The sequence below is a fragment of the Notamacropus eugenii genome, chromosome 5, assembly GCF_028372415.1.
Source record: "Notamacropus eugenii isolate mMacEug1 chromosome 5, mMacEug1.pri_v2, whole genome shotgun sequence".
Lineage (NCBI taxonomy): Eukaryota > Metazoa > Chordata > Mammalia > Diprotodontia > Macropodidae > Notamacropus > Notamacropus eugenii.
In genome coordinates this window covers 201420398-201440514 of record NC_092876.1, presented here as the reverse complement: position 1 = coordinate 201440514, position 20117 = coordinate 201420398, and the positions used below count along the sequence as shown (strand labels likewise).

At 34.4% G+C, this 20117-nt stretch overlaps 1 protein-coding gene across 4 annotated transcripts in view; it reads right to left on the bottom strand.

Moving 5' to 3' along the window:
- The window catches only part of BRCA2 (BRCA2 DNA repair associated), a 76649-nt gene that overhangs the window by 20607 nt on the left and 35925 nt on the right, over positions 1-20117 (bottom strand). For 3 of the 4 annotated variants that reach the window (XR_011967603.1, XM_072611872.1, XM_072611875.1), the window contains exons 11-15: positions 8517-8612; positions 6638-6707; positions 4813-5249; positions 3967-4148; positions 1493-1680 (exon numbers count right to left, since the gene is read on the bottom strand). Coding sequence is in view for 3 of the 4 variants with exons in the window: in XM_072611872.1 (XP_072467973.1) it covers positions 1493-1680; positions 3967-4148; positions 4813-5249; positions 6638-6707; positions 8517-8612 (973 nt within the window). In the remaining variant the exon portion in view is untranslated. The remainder of the gene's footprint in view (positions 1-1492; positions 1681-3966; positions 4149-4812; positions 5250-6637; positions 6708-8516; positions 8613-20117) is intronic. The other variant, XM_072611874.1, reaches the window with a different exon arrangement.

The following is a 20117-nucleotide window of genomic DNA, read 5'->3' as shown; positions in this document are numbered from 1 at the left end:
AGCAGTCACAGAGAATTAAAGGTCACTTTGTATTTTTCTCTGTGTCATGGGTTGCAATGGCCAAGAAGTTAATCACCAAGTAGTTGGCCCATTAGTGATAAGATGAGCTTCTCTGAGTTGAGCTAAGGTAGTCCTTAGAAAACCTGTTTCCAGGACCATATTTGAAACCTCTCCTACACAGAAGAAATTACCAAAGTATGGCTTTACTTTTGAGAAGTCTGTGCCACCTTTATGCCATGATGAGGCATTGGGGAAGGATTTTGTGGAAACTTGTTATTAGTCATTTATTTCTAAAGTATGTTGACATCTTGCTTGTATTTTACTAGCTCCAAATACTGCCAAATGTTGGCAGAGTATATATATATGTATATATATATATATGTATCTATTTCAAATATTATTTAATAAAGAATAAGCTGACATTATACTATATAGACAATAAACATGCTGTACACAGAAACCAAGGTCTATTAAATATGTGACTATGTGCTGTACAAAAATATATACACTAATTTGTATCCTACTTTAGGAAAATCCAATATAGAAAAATGACCTTATAAATCCATAAAGTAGCAGGGGATTAGTAAAAAAACAAAACAAAACCATAAGGTTTTTAACTATACAATTTGTGTAAACATTAAGTGTACTAGTACTTTTAAAATTTAATACATAAAAAATTTTGATTTATACTTAATTTTCAGGTTTTTGTTTGGTTTTGTTTTTTGGGGGGGTCAAATCTATGGATCTAGTTAGTAGTATAAGGATTTCAGGGAGGAAACTCCCACTTATGCTGACCAGCACCTGCTCTATGCAGACTATAACGACAGAGGCTCAAATGTAACACTATATGTCAAATATTTTGGAAACTTTAAAGTTCTATATAAATAGCAGTTGTGTTAAATAAGAAAACTGGAATTCAAACCCAGGTCTTCTGATTCCAAATTTAACAGTTATATATAAAAAGATTGTTTCCACACCGATATAGGAAAATGTACTTTCTTGCAACAGAAATACTTAAGAGTCAAGAGAAAAGGAGGAAAAGGTCACAGTCACACTAGCGTCACCCAGGTTTGCTGTCAAGAATAAGGCAAAGGGTGTGTGTATGTGTGTGTCTGTGTGTGTTCACTTCTCCCTCCCCCCGAAGGACCCAAACCTCATTTTAATGCACATGCCATGTATGGTGAGGGACGGAGGAAGATATCAGGGGGAAACATGAAGTAGATGTACCAGAAACTTATGTACCTCACAGTACTCAGCCAATGAGGAAATGAGGGAGGGACTTCACATTTCAGGATAGGGATAAAGGTGTTTTCTCTCACTTCTGTAGCTGTGTGTCTGTTCTAGTGGCACACCGGCTTCTTGCCAGAACCGTAAAATTAATGAGCTTGCCTCATCTACCTTGGGAGTCTGTCTTTCCCATAGAAATTTTATTCCCAATAACTCTAAGGTACCATATTGCCTTCATGCAAAATCCTCTACAAAACTGGAATACCTGTAAAATTCTTCTTTTCCAAGCTTTCCTTTATCACTAGGTATGAGCCATCCACCATCAGCCAGCTGTATTCCTTTTCCATCCAACAAATACTCCTTACTAAAGTAATCTTGACTATGAAATTTGAAAGACTCTGAATTTTTGCTGTTAATTCTCAGGCACTGTTTCGAAACTCCATACATATATAACTGTTAAGAAAAAAGGGTAGTGAGTAAAATTAATATATGGAATATTTAAAAATTACAAGACTACAAAGTTACAGAAAATGAAAAATGAATTTACAATAAATCTTAATATATCAAGTGTAAATCATTCATTAAGAAGATATATATATATATATATATATATATATATATATATATATATATACATATAATGATCACAGAAACACTATAAGACTCTGATTCACAAATAATCTATGTTTACAAAAAACTGTATTCAGTATCCCATTATCCTCACTGTTGGTATCACTGGTTTAATTTCCATGGGAATTACAACTTAAAAAAACAAAAAAAACTCAAAGTAAAGCTTTTTGAGAATCTGTGACTTTAGAAATGGAGGAAGCTGTTAAAAAGTAGGAACATGTCAGGAGGTCCAAACTCAGAGTTTTGGCTTTAATGCAAACATGATATGTTTCATTGAAAGCACTGTCCATGGTATCACCTAATTTTTTACTTGATTCTGTTTCACCAGACAGATTCTACTAATTAGATATTTACTTGAGTTTATAAGCATCTTTTTTAGTTATCAGTTAGTTATCCATGCACTAAAACATGGTTCCATCAGATTGCTAAGACCTTCATGAACACAGATATACTGAAAGTATAGAATTTTGACTAGGGTCCTGTCAGCTCTGCCTCTGCCTTAGCTCTTATAACTTCTCTCTCCTTTTTATTCTTAAAACAACAACAAAAACCTCAACATTCTTATGATGAACTTTCTGGATTACTGCAATATCTTTATTCTTGACTTCTTTCTCCCTTTCCAATCCATACTTCACACACATAACAGGTTTTTATTCACAAGCCTAAGAGTCTAACCACTATTTAAAATGTTCCTAATGAAAAATTCATGAAATTACAAACAACTAACCTCCAAAAGAACATTTGGAATCCAAACTGTTTGGCAACTGGTGCATCCTTATTCCTTTAGCACTAAGTACTCAATGATCATATAGTCCCACCAGTACTTCAAAAGAACCCCAGGGCACCTGGGCTTCCAGCCTCTGCCTGAAGATTTCCAAGAAAGGGGTAAAAAAAATCACCTCTCTAGGCAAACCTATCCACTGCTGAAGAATTCTAATTTTTAGGAAGTTCTTTCTAGGCTAAATTTGCTTTTTGCAACTTCTATCCATTGCTTCTGGTTGTTTGCTGGAACTAAACTGTATAAATCTAATCCCTTCTCTAAGTGATAGCCTTTTAGATACTTTAAGATAACTATCAAGTCCCTATTGAGTTTTCTCTTTTCCAAATTAAATGCCCAGTTCCTTCAACCTATGATCATATGGCATGTACTAAAGGTCCTTTACTATCCTGGTTGCTCTCCCCTGAACACTGTCAAGCTTAGACTATGGCACAGGAACTGAACATAGCACTTCACGTAAAGTCTAGGGGCAGAGAACGATGGAAATATTGCTCCTAGAAACTATGCCTCTCTTTAAAGCAGCTCAAGATTACATTAACTTTCTGGGCTGATGTATCACATTGCTCATTCATATTAAATTTGTAATCCACTGAAATCTCTGTATCTTTTTCAGAACTACTGTATTACCATTTTTCATTCTGCACTTATGAAGCTTACTTTTTATACTCAAGTTAAAGACTTTCCATTTATCCTTACTGAACTTCACCTTATTAGATTTAACTCAATGCTCTACCCTCCCAAGATCTTTTGCATCCTGAGGCAATCTTCCAATGAGTTAGCTGTCATTCTCAACTCAAAGCCATCTGCAAATCTGATGAACAGGCTATCTATGTTTTTAAAGTTTGTGACAAAAATGTTAAATAATACAGGAACCAGCAGAGATCCCTGAGGTACTTCACTAGAGACCTCCTGCCATGCTACCATTGAACCATTAACAGCTCCATTTTTGTAGAAGTTATGCCATCCAAGAGGTTCTGAAATTCATCTAACTGTATTACTGCTTAGTCTACATCTCTCCTCAACTATTTGCAGATTTTGATTTGAGGTAATATTCCTATCATGCACATTTAAAAGTGACTACAGAAGTACTTATATGAGGTAATAAAAGAACTAGAAACAAAATCCTTAAGACTTCCAACTCTCATTTTCTTATTTCAAACTTAATTCTGTTTCTTCACAACTTCAGTTATAGTTACATCACAATTCAATTGTTTGGGTGATTTCCAAATCCATGTGAATAAATTTTTAATGACAATTTCGCTTATCAGTAAGCTTTAAAATAATTTGTTGATAATCATGTGAAACTATTAGCACTTCAGACAAAAATATACCTGTTTACTGGAATAAGTAGAGGGAACTCTGCCTTCCACTGCTACTTTGAGAGATATTCTAGGACTGGTAGATGTTTTTTTAAGATACAGATTTCCTGCCTGAGGATGAATCTGTTGTGTCTGTTTCTTTTTAATTCTCATATCTTGCATCTCTCTGGCATTCTGAAGATTTGCAATCATCTCTATTAGGAGAAAAACACCAGGGAAAAAAATCCAAAATGGTTTTCCAATTATAAAACAATATGAAATTTTCATTTGTGTTAATAACAAAGACATCATATTTCGATATCTTCTTAAATAACAAGAATATTTTCATTAAACTTAAGCATCCAAAATCTTTAACATTTGAAATGGGTGAGAAAAGTTCAAATATGTAATCCCTAAAAGGAAAAAAATTTTTGTTTGTACTTCAATTTGGAAAGAAAATTAGTAGACTGGTAAATAATATATTTAATATCTTCTTAAACAATAAGAATATTTTCATTGAATTTAAGCATCCAAAATCTTTAACATTTGAAATGGATGAGAAAAGTTCAAATAAGTAATCCCTAAAAGAAAAAAAAAATTTTGTTTGTACTCCAGTTTGGAAAGAAAATTAATAGATTGGTTAATAATATATTTAAGTTACAAAAGTTTCAGTTGGAGGATTCCATATTGATGTTTTAAGAACTGAAATTTAAAAATACTTACTATTTTATAATGACTAAAACCAACTCCACTGCTATAACATTTAAACAATGGGGAAAGCACAGAACTCCATTATCCACTGTTTGAAATGGAAAACATAAGATCATCTTTAAAAGAATACCTAAATAAAAACCAAAAACAAAACCACATGTACAGTACCTAGGTTTGAGTCTCCATACTCTTCAAAAACATCAGTTGTTGCTTCATTGGAATTATCTTCATCAGCAAGATAATTTTCATTATTTTCACTATCTTTAGTAGTATGTCCATCTACATATTTTTGCTTCTCATTTTCTTGTGTGTGCTCCTTTACCTTCAACTTAAGTCTCTTACTGACATACTCTTCATCTGTTAAAGAGTTTGACTTAGTTTTGAAAGGTGGAACAAAGACTTTGGCAGGCTTGCCCATAACAGTCATGGGTTTCATCTTTCCATTACCTGTTGAGGAAACTTTATATGATGGACTTCCCAAAAGTGACTTAGAGCTTGAATGTTCCAAAGTCTGGTGTTTTAAAAAAAAGGGAGATTTCGATGTAAATCCTTGATCAGGTGCGGTAAAATTGGGAAGCCGCATTTCTTGCCGTTCCTTAGTTGGGCTACACAGAGAGAAAATATTTTTGTTTTGTTAGTTTTTACAGTTTTATTGCTCCTTTTAATTTTTTACAATGTAGTAATTTCCTGCAGGGTCTTCAAGCCAAGACAGTTGCCTGAAAAAGGAGGTAAAGTGCCTCCTTTAATAAGATTATAAGCTCTAGGAAGGCAGAGATCATCCTTATATGCCTGGTTTCTAACACAATATGTTGAATTTAACAGACATTTAATAAATATTTGTTGAGTGCAAATGAAATTGAACTGAATATGCAACAGAATGAGGTTTAGTATAAGGAAATCATCTAATTAGTGAAGATAATTTTCCATCTTATACATATAAGATTTTAAGATCTAATATTCTTTTCCAGAAAATTATTTGTTCTTTCCCCTTTCAAATTCACAACCTCTTGACAAAAATAAGTGAAAATAAAATTTTCTGGGTTTTTCATATATAACTTGTATAAAATTACCTCTAACGAACAAAGCAGCTTCCATATCTATTCAATGATTCGACTAGCTTTGGACAAATCATAACTGCGACGATCAGTTTTGTCTGTTAAATGAGCAGAAGACTGTTCCCTAACAACTTTGTAATCATATGGTCATCACCTTTTCACATATTCTCAGCAAATAAATTATAATTTGTGAATTGAACATTTCTCCCAGGCTTACTCTAAAAATATCTCCACATTAAATCCTAACATTAAATCTCTGACTGAATAGCCTCCTTATTACAGTTATTGTTAATAGTAAAAAGGTAGTGTTTGTATAACACTTATTATATACCAGACACTATATTAAGTTCTTTACTAATATGATCTCATTTGATCTCCATAATAACCTTGCAAGGTAGGTGCTATTATTATCTCCATTTTACAGATAAGAAAATTGAGGCAAACAAGTTACATGACTTGTCCCAAGGTCCCACAGTAAGTGCTTGAGGCTAAATTTGAACTCAGGTTTTTCAAAGTCCAGGCCTAGTACTCTATCCACTATGCCACCTAGCTGCCTTTGCATTCCCTTTTTGCAATGCTGTGTTCATTTTAATGACAAAAGGAATATATTTCCAGAAAATATTAGAGATAATACAATATTCTTTCCCCACAGCTGTTGATGAGAGCAGGAGCTTGAAAGAAGTACAATATATTAATTTCCTTTCTTTTTTGGAAGAAAAAGGAGATATTGAGAGAGACATTGGGAGGAGGGGGATGTGACCAAAGCAAGAATTTCTTTTGCTTGACTATATGTGTCTGTAACAGGAGCTTTGTTTTTCTTGCCTTCTCAAAGGGGAATTGGGAGAGAAAGTAGAAATGGGGAGAAAGAGAACACAGATCTGAAAATTAAATAAAAATTTACCTGATCATTTTTTCATTTAAAAAAGGAGAGTTCTTACCTAAAGGGATCACAAGTAACTGGCTTTAAGGAAATATGGTGCATAAACATTCGCCTATCTTTCATTGTACCTAAAAGAAACGTATTAAAGTGTATTAACGAAAACCAAATGGCTAATTTTACTGCTCCTTATCTCTTTACTTTTACTATAAATGCTTACTCAAAAGAAACATTTATCCTAGGTTTCCTACCAATAGTGCTGATAAATATAAGTTGACTCACAACTGCTAGAAAAATTTTGGTTTCACAAAATTGTTTGAATTGCTTAGCATATAACATACTATCAGGTAGTGTCAATGTTTAATATATTTACATTAATTTTCTCAGTATCAACAATCTAAAAAACCTAAAATCTTTATGTAGATCATAGCTTTTAGAGACTAAATTTAAATTTCAGCCTTGTAATTGTTTTGAAGTTATATATTTCTGTTTGAACTAGCTTTATATCTTTTAAATTAAAAAAAATTAATAAGTACAAAGTAGAAGTATAAGAAGATAAGATAGATTCTTAACAAAAATACTGAAAATTAAACAGATATGAATGTTGCGCTCAATCCCCCCAATCCAGTTCCTAAGAACTGGTGCACTAAATTTCAACTAGATGATACTACTTAAAAACATTCTTGAAATTGCTGCCCTAGTATAGCTTTCAAAACCTCTATTTTATTTTTTTTTTTATATATCCTAAATGGTGGTAAACTTTAAGTCTTTGAGAATAGATTGGACTTTTGAAAAGTGACAGCAGGAACCAGTTCTATAGACTAAGGATTTTAGTTAAATTGGCTTTGCCACTTATTACCTGTGTGACTTTAACCAACTCACTTAATCTCTTTAGGCCTTAGTTTTCCTTATTATAAAGAGCTCTAAATCTCATTACTTTTTTATAAAAAAAAGTTCATTTAAAAAAAAATTATTATAATTTTAAAAAATTACCTATAAAATGATGAAACATGGTTTACTGTGTGAACTAAAAACTAGTTCTGAAGGCAATACAATAAGAACAATTCCAAAAACCTTTTAAGTAATGACAAAATTGGTATAAGTGCATAGTTTTTCTAGGCAATTGCTTTGAAAGATAACAATTATCTGGACGCACAATTTCTGGTAATTTTTCAAGAGTCCTATTACTTTGTGGCCACATCTAATAGCTACTTATTATAATTGTAATTAGTTATTCTGGTACCCGGAAGGGGTAGGGGGAAGGAAAAGCTTGTGATCTCAGTACACCCCAAGACGACTGCTGAAGAATGCATGAACTGGTAGGGGTAGAGTGGAGATAAGATTGCATGGCCCTTCTTCAGTGTGTCCTGTGTCCTACTGGTAAATCCAACAATGCCTAGATATTCCAACTCTTGGCAGGAGGTAAAGATGGGAAGGAAGGTGGCAAGCAGGGGGAAATGTGCGGTCAGTTGTCTTCTTCAATTTGAGTATATTATGCGAACATGAACACTGAGCAACAGCCTGGTTACCAGGCACCAGGATGGTGGCAGAATGGTCAGAGGACTCTCATGGGTGGTAGCCTCAAGCCAAGCAAAAGAGTAGAGGGTGGGTGGGGGTGGGGGGGTGAGAGCAGGTATGGTCTGGGAGTAGGAGAAGCCCGTGGATGAGATAGAAGTGAAGAGATATCCCTTGCACATGGGCCCTGAGGGAAAATCTGTTATTTAATCTTTACACCTTTTGCACCTACTATGTACTGAGCACTGTGCTATATTATTAACAAAGAAGAAATACTTCAAACAACAAAAAGAACAAAATGTTTTATAACTGTAGTTTTTTAGAGAATCTTGCTCCAAAAAAAATTTATATACCAACTTTTAAAAAGCTATATAATGATACCTACATAGTAAAACAAATAAACAAAAAACAAAAAAGATGTTTACCATCAGGACTGCTTTTTGAAGGTTTTAAAGATTTTTCTTGATTTTCCACCACTCTGTCAAATTCATGTAACAATTTTCTTTTCATTGGGGGTTCTCCTAAAATAAAATAAATATCTTTAAAAAACTGTACTTATTACCTATTCTATCTTGAAATTATAAACCATCTATCTTTAAACTACTTTGAATATTATTCTAGCCTAAGATCATAAGCATTATAAATGACATCATACAAAGCCGTCCCTTTTCTAGTGGAAAGAAATAATTCTCCAATGCCAAATTCACCCAGCACTATTTCTGACCATATAAAGGAAGAAATTCTCTATCAAATCAGCCCTGCTTTGATGCCCTCTCCTGGAATGGAAGTCACCTGAAGAAAGTATAGAGTAAGTTCTGCAGTGTCCTACTCCACAATAGAAAGACTTTGAGTACAGGATTATGCTTGAGGACCACCCCTCAAGTTTGGGAAAGTCCATCAATCACTAGAAGGTTGATCATAGGATAACATTTTTATTCTCTTGTTGTTTGCGAAAGCTAAAGCATAAAGAAGCTTACTTATGTGGGAGGTGGGAATGTCCATACTAAAAAAAACCTGCTCCTTAAAAGTATTATGTATAAGCAGAAGTTCCCAAACTTGTTTTGTCTACCATCCCCTTTTCAACAACAAAAAAAATATTACTCAGCGCCCCCTGAAAATCTTTCTTTAACCCTTTAACAGGTTGTTTTTTTAAAATTTGTGTCATTTAAAAAAAATATAAAAAATTATTTTAAATTTCAAAATTTATTGCAAATTTGTTTTCCTGTATTGAAATTTTGATGACACAATATTTCATCACGAAACTGTATAGTACTGTATTGTAAACAAGTCATTACGTGCACATATGATGTATGCTGGATTTACTGACAAATGTGTGACACACTTGCCTGCTAACACTTGATTATTAAGATCTGTCAACAGACTTGACTACTGATTGGTAACAACTTGCATTTTGGAAAATAATGTAATCACTATCACTTTTAACTCTGTTATACAACAGATGAAACATGTATGAATGGTTTTTCAAAATTCTCTTCCTTCCTTATGGTTCCACTGCCCCCTTCTTTTTATTCAATGCCCTTTAATTGCATCCAAGGCTACTTACTACCATCCCCCTGGATCATTCTAGCACCCCCCCAGTATGTACCTGTATGTATAAACATAAAGTGAATAAATATAAACACATACAAGTAATTCTTATACAAGGCAGTTTGGGAAGATCTGTCAATGTGTCAGAGATCGTGCTGTATACTTTCCAACACTGTATCAATGGACTATACATATACTCAGACTATACATTTTATCCTCCTTGGAGATGATCAACCTAACACTTTCTCTGCTCATATATCTAGTTGATGATATCCCATATGCTACTTACCATAAATATGATCAAGACAAACTCTGGAGACAAAAGTGGATGCATAATAATTGAGGAATGGCAGAATAGCTTATGGTATACGAATTAAAGTAAAATAAGTAGAACCAGATGAACAACACACACAACAAAAACGTAAAAGAAAACATTAAAAGAAGGTAGAATTCAAATTAATACAATGTTATGTCATGGTTTCAGAGAACAGGAGATAACTGCATTTCTCTCCGCTTGGTAGAAAAGTATGGAAGAACATAATGCTGTATAAGAGTATGCTATTAAAAGTTTTTTTCAATTAGATTTCATTCTCTTTGCTGTGTGTATGTGTGTATGTGTGGTTATACATAAGAGGTATAATAAGAAGCATCAATAAAAGTTCCAAAATGACAGCCTACTTGTGCTTACCATATCTTTTGTATCCATTGCATCCTTTGGTTCATTCACAACTGTTATTCCTCTGAGAATACAGTGTTACATGATTCACAACCACACATCATTAACAGGAAAATATATTCATGTTGAAAAGATGTTTGCTCTGGGGAGAAGCTTGAGAACCATTAAAAGCCTATAACACTTCCTTAATGTAATCTAGCTTGTTCTTTTCATCCTATTCAATTCTGGATTCACTTTACTGTATTGGCAGTGTATGAACCTAATAATTTAGCTCTTTATTCAGCTTCATAACAGTCTAGGAATTTTTCATATATTTTATTTCAATCAATCAACCAACAACCATCAATAAGTACCTACTATATGTCAGAAACTATACGAGGTGTTGGGAATACTAAGGCAAAAAATGAAATTGTCCCTGGGATGAAAGTATTTCTGTTCTAAGGGCAGAGATAGAATAAAACACAAGGCAGTCAGGAAGAGAGGGCATAAAGTTAGGGGTAGGGTGGGGAATGGTTCAATGAGGTACAAAAAAGGATTCTTGAGGCAGAGGAGAGAGTGCATTCTAGGCTTGTGACAAGGCAAGAAAATAGTTGATAGAATACCATGCAGAAGGAAGAGAAAGAAGACTAGGTTAGCTGGACTGCAGTTTTTGAAAGGGGTAATGGATGAGGAGATTGGAAAAACAGTTTGGAGCTGAGTTGCAATGAACTTTAAAAACCAAACACAAAAGTTCTTATTTTAGCCTTGAGGCAATAAGAACTACAGATAACTGAGTAGGGGAGTAAAAAGGTCAAATCTGTGCTTAAGGAAAATCAGTTTGGCAGCTATCTGGATTGAGAAAGGGAGATCATTTAAGAGGCTACTGAAATATGCCAGGTGGAAGGTAATGAGAGCCTGAGCTAAGGTGGTGATTAAGTAGAGAAAGAGGTTAGATGTTAACGATGTGAAGGGAGAAAGAGCAAGATTTGGTAAATGACTGGCTATCTTGGTGAAGGTGGAAGAATGGTGATGTCTTCAACAAAATTAGAGAAATTCCATAAAGGGAAGTGGAAAAAGAACATGAGTTCTAACAATTAATGTCTTTTCAATAATCTTGGGTCTCACTGAGAAGGCCCTCCAATGTTCTGGTACTTGATAGATTTAATCTGCCATCCAGAAACAGGTACATAAGACCTCATTGTCTGGGTCAAATATACTTCATGAGTGAACACCTCAGATAAGCATATATTTCTGCTATACCTCACCTGACATTAATACACTGAAAAGAGATTTCTGTGGTTATATACGCATGAGAGACTCATTGTGGGCAGAAGCTTTCTTTGGTCCAGTCAAGTACTTTTTGCTAATCCCAAAACACATCTTGTCTTCTCTATACTTTTTAATTGTGAAGATATAATCTGCTGTACAGAACCATTTGCAAAGCTTTTCTATTCCTCTTTTGTATTTTCAAGTATAACCCTGATATACAGGTAGATTATACATCAAGATTGGTAGCTATTTATGTACTGATTGTCTCTTCTGGGATTTTAAACAGTTTATATTTTCCACCATTCTCTAGGCATCTCTCCCACTCCTTCCCTTAAATCCTCAGTCTTTACTGTGACCTTGAGTCCATCTATCCATTGCTATTCTAATACTAATTTCTTTCAACTGAAATACTAACCCTATAGTTAGCCAGTTTGATTTTATTGTGTCCTCTACCTTTGTTTGTTGGTCTACTGTGACTCTACTTACATGTGGATGCTCTGCCTGAAAGAATATACATTTTGATCGTAGATATCTTGGGGTTCAGGGGCTTTTTCCTTCCCTATTTATTTATTCTATCATTGTTTTTTTTGTTTGTTTGAAAAACTGGGACAGTTAACTCTTTTGTGTCACATAGTTTTCATTTATGATTTCTTGAAGTACTGCTCTGAAAACTCAGGTATGATGAAGCCCATTGGGGTTCAAATGGAGCTACCAGAATACACCTTTAAACCCAACTCATTCTGGCTCTTGCTGATTGGACAATAACAGATCCCAGTAACAGCTCAAATCTCACTTATTAACGGTTTTGGCTTGGATGGCTCAGCATGAGCGTAAACGGCAATTTTTTCTGCTCCGGCCAGAAACTCTGATGGTCTTCTCCTCCCTGACTGATTCTTTTTTGAAGGTTAACTACTGAATAGGTGTTGTCTCAAACAGACCTGGGAAAGACCTTAGCTTAAAAAGGCCAAGGTCTCCTGCTGCAACCTGGGCCATCACAAGTCTTCCTGACCTATGTTATGCCATTGGACTCCAATGACTGAGGAGGACAGACTGAGGATGATGACTTCTGCACAGCTCTGACTCATTTAAATATAACTCACTTGCAAGTCAAGACATCACTCTCTTAATGTCATTGATCCTCTTTGAGAACCAAGGGTGTATAACAACAACTGTAACTCACATATTGCCAGACCCCAAGAATGCCACACAGCTTCTTTGTTCCTTCTTACATGCTGCTAAAGTCACATAATTGTGACAACTAGATCTAATACAAATTTGCCTCCTAATCTTAGCTGGGCTTCACTGCAGTATGGCAATCCTTTCATTCTTCTCTATTTTGCCTCTATTGTGCTGCTGTCTGCTCCAAATCTTTTCTTTTCAAGCCCCATACACTACTGCCTCCCACTTCCCTCTCAGCAAAGTACCCTCCCTGGTCCTGACCTTACTAAGGAAATAGAGGCCATAAGCTTTCTCTTCTCCTAAATTCTATATCCCCAAATGCCCTCATGTTATTCCTTCCTCCCCTTCTTTCCTTGGCTCTTGGCTCTTCTTCATGTGTCTGTGATCCCACAGCTTGCACTGTTTCACGAAGCTGCCCCACTGATCATCTCTCCTCCTTCTAATATCTTCCTTCGCCCTTCAAAGAGGCACCAAAACAATCTTTGAAAGATATATGTATCCATGAAGAGGTCACTCCTTGGCTCAAGAAGCTTTAGTGACTCTAAATGGCCCATAAGTTCACATATAAATTCCTTTATTTGGGATTCAAGTCCTTCAACCTAATTCCAATCTGTCTTTTGAGATTTTATATTTTCCCTCCCCCCCCATATTTTCTGTTCTAGCTAAGCTGGCCTACAAGGTGCTATTCCTCAAAAAGGATATTCCATCTCCTGCCCCCATGCCTTACACCGAACAAACCCCATATCACGAATGCAATTCCATCTCATGTCTTCATCTTAGAACCCATGCTGGGCTTTCTTCAAGTTTCAATTGCTGTCCCACATTTCCAGAAGGGTTTTTGTAGTTATTTATTTGTGCACAGGCTATATTTCCTCAAGAGAACCATCAAACTTCTTGACAGCAATTTCTGCCCTTGTATTCCCAACACCAGGTACAGGGTCTTACATGAAGTACTTAATAAATTTCATTCAACCGAATTAAACCTGACTTGCTGAATTGAATCAACCTTTTGAGACACCTCAGAAAATGATTTTTCAATGCTCCGAAAATTGTTATTTCCAAGACAAGTTTCCTAGGTGAAAATGATCTCATTTGGCCAGGCTCTCTGACTCTGATTTTCTATGTGTTATTTCTATTTCTTTGTATATAGCCAGACTATGCAAGGTTTTTAAATTTCTAAGAGTATCTCCTAATTTTTGGAAAACAATGCATATATAATGAATAAGCCATAACTGTGTGTAATAGGTGAAAACAGTAAAAGTATGATAGAGGTAATTTTATGGTAGGAAGATGGAAATTTTTTAAATCAAGGTCCACTGAACCAAAGGAAAAATAAATTATGTAAAACGAAACTAATTCTTTTATCTCCTTGAGAAATATACAAAGTTCAGCTCTTTTACTTTTTAAATTAAGGGCAGGTAACAAAAACAAATTAAATAAGTATAACAAACAAAAATATACTTAGGCCTGTATTATATTAAGCTAAAGGAAACATATCCAGGGTAAAAAAAAAAAAAAAGAGTAAGAAGGTAAATAAGATGAGAAAGAATGAGAAAAAAGATACAAGAATAGAAAAAAAGGCCCAGATCTCTCACCCACACTGTTTTTAAGTCCCAAAATTCCAACCTGTCTAGAACTCTGTTGACACATGGAAAGGGAACCCTTTCTTACCCAAATACTTGCTCTTAAGATACTGAAACCTCTACAGCCTGGCATTTTGCTCAGTTAAAGTAGCTCTGAAGTTTTTCTCTCTACTCCTTTTCTTTTTTTACCTGAATGTATCTTACTAACATCTGGTTTTAGAGCACTTTGAAAAGTAGGCCACCAATCCATTTCAGGTCTATCAGTTTACTGGTTTATACGTGATTGGCTACATGTGATTAGTGTTGCCTAAAAATCTTTCCTGGTCCCTGTTCTTTTATCTATTTCACTTGGTGATCTCCTCAATTCCCATAGATCAAATTGTGATACTTAAGCAGATGAGTCTCAAATCTATTTACTTCCCCTTACATTTCACCTGACCTCCAGAGACTTTTCAAACAGGATGTCCCACAAACATCCTAAACTCAACATGTATAAAACTGAGTCCATTATCTTTCCTCTTCCTCCCCCTCTTCCTAAGGGCACCATCATCTTTCCTAACCACCTAGGCTCACAATATAGGTGTCATCTTTGAATCCATACTCTCTCTCCCCCAGTAGACTATCAATTTTTGGAGATCAAGAGTTGTATTTTACCTTTCTTTATATCCCTAGTATTTAGCACAGTGCCTGGCAGAGTAGGCACTTAATAAATGCTTCTCTTTTCTTTACTTAACCTCTTTACTTTTTTGAATAGTCTTTTCTCATTCAATGGTCTTTTTGATTTTTCCAGGTAATTGTGTAGTTTCTGTTTTCAAATGTCAAAATTTAATATCCTGCTTTACCAACAGAACATACACAATATACCCAATAGAATATTTTTGAAATAGTCTTTTTTGGGGTTAACTTTTCAAAGTGGGTAGCTACTTGGCAAAGTAGATAGAACAGTGGGCCTAGAGTCAGGAAGACTCATATTGTTGAGTTCAAATGTAGCCTCAGACATTTACTAGCTGTGTGACTCTGAGCAAATCATTTAACCCTTTGCCTCACTTTCTTCCTCTGTAAAATGAGCTAGAGAAGGAAATGGCAAGCCACTCCAACATCTTTGCCAAGAAAATTCCAAATGGGGTCACAAAAAATCCTGAAATGACTCAACAACAAAACATTTTAAAACACTCATTTTCCTGCTGCATTATTTGTCCTATGAACACTATCACAGAGAATTCACAAAGGAAAGGGTTCAATTTAAAGAGCAACATCCTCATCTTTATGATTTAAAAAAATTATGATTTTCTAATTACAGCAATAAATAAATTTATAACAGAGAAAAGGACATTCAAGCACAGAATTTAAGATGCTTACAAAATTAAACAATTAACAAATTAACCAATTAAAATAGGACAATTAAGGACAGAAACAAAACAAAGACCACGCAAAGAAAACATATGGATTACATTTTATTCAATATCCAAGATGAAATAATTAATATAAGTGGGCAATAAATTTGGTTTTAAATTATTCCCTTTTTGTTTTCTATATTTTCACTGTCTTTTAAAAAGAAAACACAATTGGTCAGGAGGAAATTTTTTTTCCCTGTGGCTAAATTCAATAAGTAATTTATTGCATGAGCTCTGATTTGAGACACTCTAATATACTGAGGAGGGTTGTCAACTGTTGTTATGACAAAGACAAAGAACTGTTATTTCTTAAACTAGAATAAAAAAAGTTTTGTTTATAAGAAATATCTTTGAAGCAGAAAGACACACAAAGTTAAAACAATGGGCTGTAATAGAATCTATTATGCTTTAGATGAAGAAAAAAGGTAGGGATAATAATTAGGATCTCAGACAAAGTAACAACAATATAGATTATATTTTGCAAAAAGGTACCATGGACAATGAATTATTATCTAAACATGTATATACTAAATGTCTTAGCATTTAAATCCCTAAAGGAAAAGCTGAATGAATTACAAGAGAAAATATATAGTAAAATGATAAAGGGGACCTTAATTTATCTCTCATAGACCTATGTTAATCTATCTAAAAAAACCCAAAAGATAGATGAAGAACCTGAACTGAATTTTAGAAAATTTATATATGACAGCCTTCTGGGGAATAAAGAATAGAACATAATATACCCATTTTTAGCCATATGTAACAAGTTCACAAAAATTAACTAAATATTAGGGCACAAAAACTTCACAAATCAAATGGGTTTCTTATATGGATCTCTAATAAAGGTCAAGACAATAATTCTGAATAGGAACTCAATGTAAGCATTTTTTGTAATGGCTGATTTAATGTGATCCAGGTATTTTCTTCTGATCTACTCTGCTGCTAATTCAAACTTTGACTGACAACACCACCTCCCCTTCAGCCTCCTCTTCCCTCTAACTAGAGAGCTGAAGGGTGGATAGGAGGCAGAAACTATACTTTTCATGCTTACTCCACTCTGTGTCTGCTGTTCTGCCTGGTTTTAATTCCACAGAATAAGATGCCCTGACCTACTCTTCTCCCTCCTCTCCTGCCTTCCTGTCTTCTTCTGTGCATTGTCCCTCTTGCCCTCCAATTAGATTCGTAGGTTCCTAGAGGGCAGGGACTGTCTGTCTTTTTATTAATTATATCCCCAATGCTTAGCACAGTGCCTGGCACATATCAGGCACTCAATAATTTTTATTGGATGGATCTAAATATTAAAAAAACATTTATTAAAAACCTAGTATGTGCAAGGTACTGTACTTGATGTTGGAGATATAAAAAAAGCACACATGTAAGTATAAAATATGCACAGATGATATAAGAAATTTGAAGATGTAGAGAGCATAGGCAAAGAATTAGAGGGTTGTTTTGAAATAAACTATGAGCAGAGGTGAGGAAAGAAATATATTCCAGACTGGAGAGACGTGTGCAAAGGCACATCAAAAGAAAATGGAACTCTGTGTATGGGGAACAGCTAGTGAACCAGTTCAACAAATATAGATAGCATAGGATATAACACGGAATAAGATCAGAAAAGTAGGCTGTAAAGTTTAAAGAGATAAGTTTGTGGGGAAAGATAAGTTTCATTTTGTAAAATTAGAATTTGTTGATGCCTGTGAGCAGTCATCAGCATAATAATTAACTAAAACCATGGGAACTGAGACCAGACAGGATAGCTATATTAAGTCACTGAAGGACTGTCTTGTGGGAGAAGATATCTCTTGTTTGTCTCCAGAGTACAGAGTTAGGAGCAATGGACAGAAGCTGCAAAGAGGCAAATATAGGGCTGATGACAGGAAAAACTTCCTAACACTCAGAGCTGTCTGAAAGTGGAATGAAGTTACAACTGTCTCAGGAAGTAGTGTGTTCCCCCTCCTTGATGGGTCTTCAAACAGGGGTTAGATGACCACGTGTTGGGTATGTTATGTTGGGGATTCCTTCTCTTTGTGGGATGAGTTCCTGGTATCTTTCTTTTCTCAAATTTGGTTGTGAAAAAGCCTTAGGTAGTACCCACCCTTTGCGCACAGTAATAAGATGATGAGAGACAAAATGAAGGATCAAGGCTGTAGCAGTACTGAAACCAAGGGAGAAGAGACTATACTGTCCCAGAAGAGGACAGTGACAAAAGCCACAAAAGCTCTGTAGCCTTGGAATCATCCTTGACTCTTGCTTCTGCCTTAATTGCATATCCAGTATTTTGCCAAGTCTTGTTCATCCATTTACCTCACTAATTCTTCCCTTTAAGAACCAGAAAGATCTCATAAGGAGTAAGAATAAGAAATACATGAAACTTAAAAACAAAAAATTAGGCCTCAATCCTAGAAAGTTTCATGTATTATTTTTGACCAAGACTGTATTTTAAAATTAAGATTACTTTTTACAAGCCATGGGGGAAGGTGGGAGGTATCTAGCTTTAAAAATGATCCTTTGGACCAGATGTGAAAAAAACCTAAGAGAACCTTGGAGGTATATGAAAAGTTAAGTACTTAGAAAAATACTTTTCAATTGTAATTAACAAGTAACTATATTAAATTAATCACAACAGTGTAATAAAAACCAATTATGGTACTATATCAGTTACCAGGGTATACATACTATCTATATATATGCCAGTATATACTATCATAGGCACTGTGCTAAGCTCCAGTTAGGCTGGGGTGTAGGGGTGGGAGTAAGAAGAACACAAATAAGCAAAAATAAGATTTTTTTTGTTTTGGGTTTTTTTGTGAGGCAACTGGTATTAAGTGACTTGCCTAGGGTCACACAGCTAGTAAGCATTAAGTATCTGAGGCAGAATTTGAACTCAGGTCCCTTTGACTCCACAGCTATTGTTCTATTCACTGTGCCACCTAGCTGCCTCTAAAAATGTTTTTAAAAAGAATTAAGAGAGCATTTGAGAAAAAGGAAAAAGGCAGAAGAATGGAAGGGAAAGAAAGATTATTAGAGATGTTTTGTTTTTCTTGAGTTTAGGGAAAGGAAGCAAAAAAACTGGTAATCTAACAATGAATTATAAATAATGAAGAAAAACAGAAGACAAAATAAAGAAGTGATGGAATGTAGGTGAACTGAAATATAAATGGATTATAAAATGAAAAAGGGTAAGAGAATGATTTTAAATCAAAATCCAATAATATGTTGTTTATAGGATCTAATCCCCAAAGATATAAACAGATTTAAATTGAAAAGATAAACCAAAATTTATCATGCTACAACTACCTGGCTTTGCTATGATAGCTAACAAAGTTAAATTCAAATGGCATGGCATTAAAAGCTAAAAATAAGGTAATAAAAGATTTTTTAAAAAGAGCATATTAATTTTGAACATATAGGTGCCATATATTGTATCTCATATCCCACACAGCAATAACATTTTTGAAGGAAAATTGAATATGAAATAACTAGAAAACTAGTAACTTTCGGCAACCCAATTTATCAAAATGTGACAAATATATTTAAAAAGGTAAATTTAAAAGTTACAGATGAAGTTATGAAGTAGATCAATACACACGTGTGTGTGTGTGTATATATAATATGTATATATTATATATATGTAGGTATGTACACACACACACACACACACACACACACACACACACACCCATCCTCTACTAAAGTCTTTCCCTGAAACCTTATTATAGGTTTCTTGAAGGTTACGATAGCATTTGCAAATTAGAAGATCTTATACTAAGCCAGAAGGGCTTCGCTTCGTGTATGGCCCTGGTGAAATCTGTCATTCAAGAACCAGCCTAGCTAAGCAACAAAATGACTGCAAAATGATAAATTTTTTGACAATGAAACTCTTCATTAAGTTATAGAAGAATTACAAATTATGGCAACAGAGTAGCCACATTCATTATAATAGAATTTTGAGGTATTAAAGTATAAAGGGAATTGGAAGTCAAGAATTTACATTCTCCCCACTCTTTGCTCAATCCATATTAATTGTCTTCTCAGTCACAGAAAAATCATACGTAAATTTGAAAAGGTAAAAGTTGTAAACACTATATTTATGGACTAAAAGAAGAAGCAATTGCAGGCTGTGAACTAAACTATTACAGAGCATTCCTATTAACGAAACTTTGATTCATTTTGTAATATGATGTGATGTAATGTGATGATTCACTTGAATTACTTACATTTTCTACTAAAATCAAAATGCAAATGGTTCAGAGTTCATAGTTTTAAGATTTTGTTCACCATTTGATTTTTTTCACTTTTCTAAAGGAAAATGCTATGGGTTGGTGAAATGAACCTGATTGCTCCATATCTATATATGTAAAATGTTATTAAATAACCCTGTAACATTCATATGGT